The 3,527-nt window shown below is 43.4% G+C and overlaps 1 protein-coding gene across 1 annotated transcript; it reads left to right on the top strand.

Moving 5' to 3' along the window:
- The first annotated feature begins 982 nt into the window (after positions 1 to 982).
- LOC139032481 (aspartate aminotransferase, cytoplasmic) lies at positions 983 to 2,710 on the top strand. Its single transcript, XM_070459714.1, has one exon. The coding sequence runs from the start codon at positions 1,040 to 1,042 to the stop codon at positions 2,279 to 2,281; it is 1,242 nt and encodes a 413-aa protein (XP_070315815.1). The 5' UTR covers positions 983 to 1,039; the 3' UTR covers positions 2,282 to 2,710.
- The last annotated feature ends 817 nt before the right edge of the window (positions 2,711 to 3,527 follow it).

The raw sequence follows: 3,527 nt of genomic DNA, 5'->3' as shown, positions 1-3,527 counted from the left end.
TATGGCCACTTGAATAATACTAACTTTTCTAATACATATACATAGGATATCTCTCTAACTATTTCTATTATTCTATTTCCTTAATAAATGTTTTATTTTTTAGTGTACAGATTTTCATCTTCATGGTTAAATTTATTCCTAAGTATTTTATTGTTTTTGATGCTATTATAAATGGGATAGTTTTCTAACTTCCTTTTCAGATATATTATTGTTGTTGTAAAAACATGCAACATGTTTTTGCATGTTGATTTTCATAAACAGGAATCAATTCCTTTTTTCTTTTTAATTTGATTATCTTTCTTTCTTTCTCTTGTCTGATTGCCCTTGCTAGTACTCCCAGTAGTGTGTTGAATAAAAGTGGTGAGAGTGGGCATCCTTGCCTTGAACAGGATCTTACAAGCAAAAGATTTAATTTTTCCTCATTGTCTATGATGTTACTATGATGTTTCTGTGAACTTTTTATAAATGATTTTTATTGTGCTAGGTAAGTTCCTTTAGACCTATCTTGTTGTGAGTTTTTATCAGGTGTGGAAGTTAAACTGTCAAAAGTCTTTTCTGCATCTATTGGGATGATCACATCGTTTTCAATTTTTATTCTGTTAACATAGTTTCTAACATTGATTGATTTATGTATGTTCAACTAGCTTTTACATCCTGGTATAAATTCCATTTGCTCATGGTGTTTAGTTTTTTCAATGTATGGTTGAATTAGGCTTGCTAGTATTGAGGGCTTTTGCTTCTATGTTCATCAGAGATATGGCCTATAATTTTTATCCTCTACACATAGCAAGTCCTCCATGAGAGGTAGCTGATATTATTATCATTTTATTTTACATTTTGGCTGTACCTCATAGCTTGTGGAATCTTACTTCCCCAATCAGGAGTCAAACTATTGCCCACTATAGTGAAAGCTCAGAGTCTTAAACACTGGACCATCTATTATTTTAAATGAAAATTAAAATGACACCACTTTTCGAGACCGGACCGAGAGGCTCCAGGCGCTGGGTGGAGGCTTTCAGTCAACTCCTGCTTTCTAGCTATGGCGCCTCCATCAATCTTTGCCGAGGTTCCTCAGGCCCAGCCGGTCCTTGTCTTTAAGCTAACTGCTGACTTCCGGGAAGATCCGGACCCCCGCAAGGTCAACCTAGGAGTGGGAGCTTATCGCACTGATGATAGCCAGCCCTGGGTTTTGCCAGTCGTGAGGAAGGTGGAGCAGAGGATTGCTAACGACAGCAGCATAAACCATGAGTATCTGCCCATCCTGGGCCTGGCAGAGTTCCGAACCTGTGCTTCCCGCCTGGCCCTTGGGGATGACAGCCCAGCTCTGCAAGAGAAGCGGGTAGGAGGTGTGCAGTGCTTGGGGGGAACAGGTGCACTTCGAATCGGAGCTGAGTTCTTAGAGCGCTGGTACAATGGAACAAACAACAAGGACACGCCCGTTTATGTATCCTCACCAACCTGGGAGAACCATAATGGTGTCTTTATTGCTGCTGGATTTAAAGACATTCGGTCCTATCACTATTGGGATGCAGCGAAGAGAGGACTGGACCTCCAGGGTTTCCTGAATGATTTGGAGAAAGCTCCCGAGTTCTCCATCTTTGTCCTCCATGCCTGTGCGCACAACCCAACTGGGACTGACCCGACTCCGGAGCAGTGGAAGCAGATCGCCTCCGTCATGAAGCGCCGGTTTCTGTTCCCCTTCTTTGACTCGGCCTATCAGGGCTTCGCATCTGGCAGCCTGGAGAAAGACGCCTGGGCCGTTCGCTATTTTGTGTCTGAAGGGTTCGAGCTCTTCTGTGCCCAGTCCTTCTCCAAGAACTTCGGGCTCTACAATGAGCGTGTGGGGAATCTGACGGTGGTTGCCAAAGAACCAGATAGCATCCTGCGGGTCCTTTCCCAGATGGAGAAGATCGTGCGAATCACATGGTCCAATCCCCCGGCTCAGGGAGCACGGATTGTGGCACGTACCCTGTCTGATCCTGAGCTCTTTAATGAATGGACAGGTAACGTGAAGACAATGGCAGACCGCATTCTGACCATGAGATCTGAGCTCAGGGCGCGATTAGAAGCCCTCAAGACTCCGGGAACCTGGAACCACATCACAGAGCAGATTGGAATGTTCAGCTTCACCGGGTTGAACCCTAAGCAGGTTGAGTATCTAATCAATGAAAAGCACATCTATCTGCTGCCGAGTGGTCGGATCAACATGTGTGGCTTAACCACCAAAAATCTAGAGTACGTGGCCACCTCCATCCATGAAGCAGTCACCAAAATCCAGTGAAGAAACTGCACTCAAACCAGCACCACCAAAGCGGTCCTCTGTTTCATGTGTTCCCTGCCTGCACAGACCTGGTTGTAAACATCACAACTAGATTAGACTACTGAGGGACAGAAAAGGCTACTCTGGTGAAGTGGCTTCTGTTTAAACTGGCCCCACGGGAAAAGAACATCTCTTGAAAATAGGGGCCTGGGATTAGAGCCATTTTGGAGGTCAGAGCAAATTAAGGTTTTTATTTGAGAAGAATAAAAAAGTACTTTGATAATGAAACATAAATGTCTTGCCCCCTTGCTGGAAGTGGGAGTATTGCCCATGTCACTCACATGCTCCCCTGTGTTGGTTTACTTTGTATCAAGTCCCAAAGATGAAGTTGTCTGAAGAGCCAAGTGTGATTGTGGGTGTTGGCTGTGTCATTAAAACTCGTCATCTCGACCCAGAGGAAAAAAAAAAAAAAATAAAATGACACCACTTTTCACTTCACAAGTTGGTAGAGATTAAATATTTCAGTAATACACAACAATGGCCAGAATATATACAATTACCCAACTCTCCTACATTTATAGATTAGAATGTAAATTTGTGCAATTTCATTAGAGAACAGTCATCTTTACTTATTAAAACAATAGCCACACCTTTTAACTCACTAATTTCAAAGAATTTGTTTATTATAACATGATTTATATTACCAAAACACCCAGATAACTATTAATAGATGGCTGGTTTAATAAATGATGTGAAAGTAAAAGTCACTCAGTCATGTCTGACTCTTTGGGAGGCCATGGACTGTACAGTCCATGGAATTCTCCAGGCCAGAATACTGGAGTAGGTAGCCTTTCCCCTCTCCAGGGGATCTTCCAAATCTAGGGATCTAATCCACATCTCCCTCACTACAGGTGGATTCTTTACCAGCTGAGCCACAAGGGAAGCCCAAGAATACTGGAGTGGGTAGCCTATCCTTTCTCCAGCAGATCTTCCTGACCCAGGAACCAAACGGGGGTCTCCTGCATTGCAGGCGGATTCTTTACCAACTGAGCTTTAGGGAAGCCCTTAATAAGTGATAGTACAACTTTGAAGTGAAAGTGTTAGTCGCTCAGTCATGTCAGACTCTTTCTGACTCCATGGACTGTAACCCACCAAGCTCCTTCTGTCCATGGAATTTTACAAGCAAGAATACTGGAGTGGGTAGCCATTCTCCTCTCTAGCGGATCTTCCTTACCCAAGGATCCAACCTGGGTCTCCTGCATTACAG

This window comes from Odocoileus virginianus, chromosome 31 (genome assembly GCF_023699985.2).
Source record: "Odocoileus virginianus isolate 20LAN1187 ecotype Illinois chromosome 31, Ovbor_1.2, whole genome shotgun sequence".
Lineage (NCBI taxonomy): Eukaryota > Metazoa > Chordata > Mammalia > Artiodactyla > Cervidae > Odocoileus > Odocoileus virginianus.
This window is presented reverse-complemented; position numbering and strand designations above follow the sequence as displayed.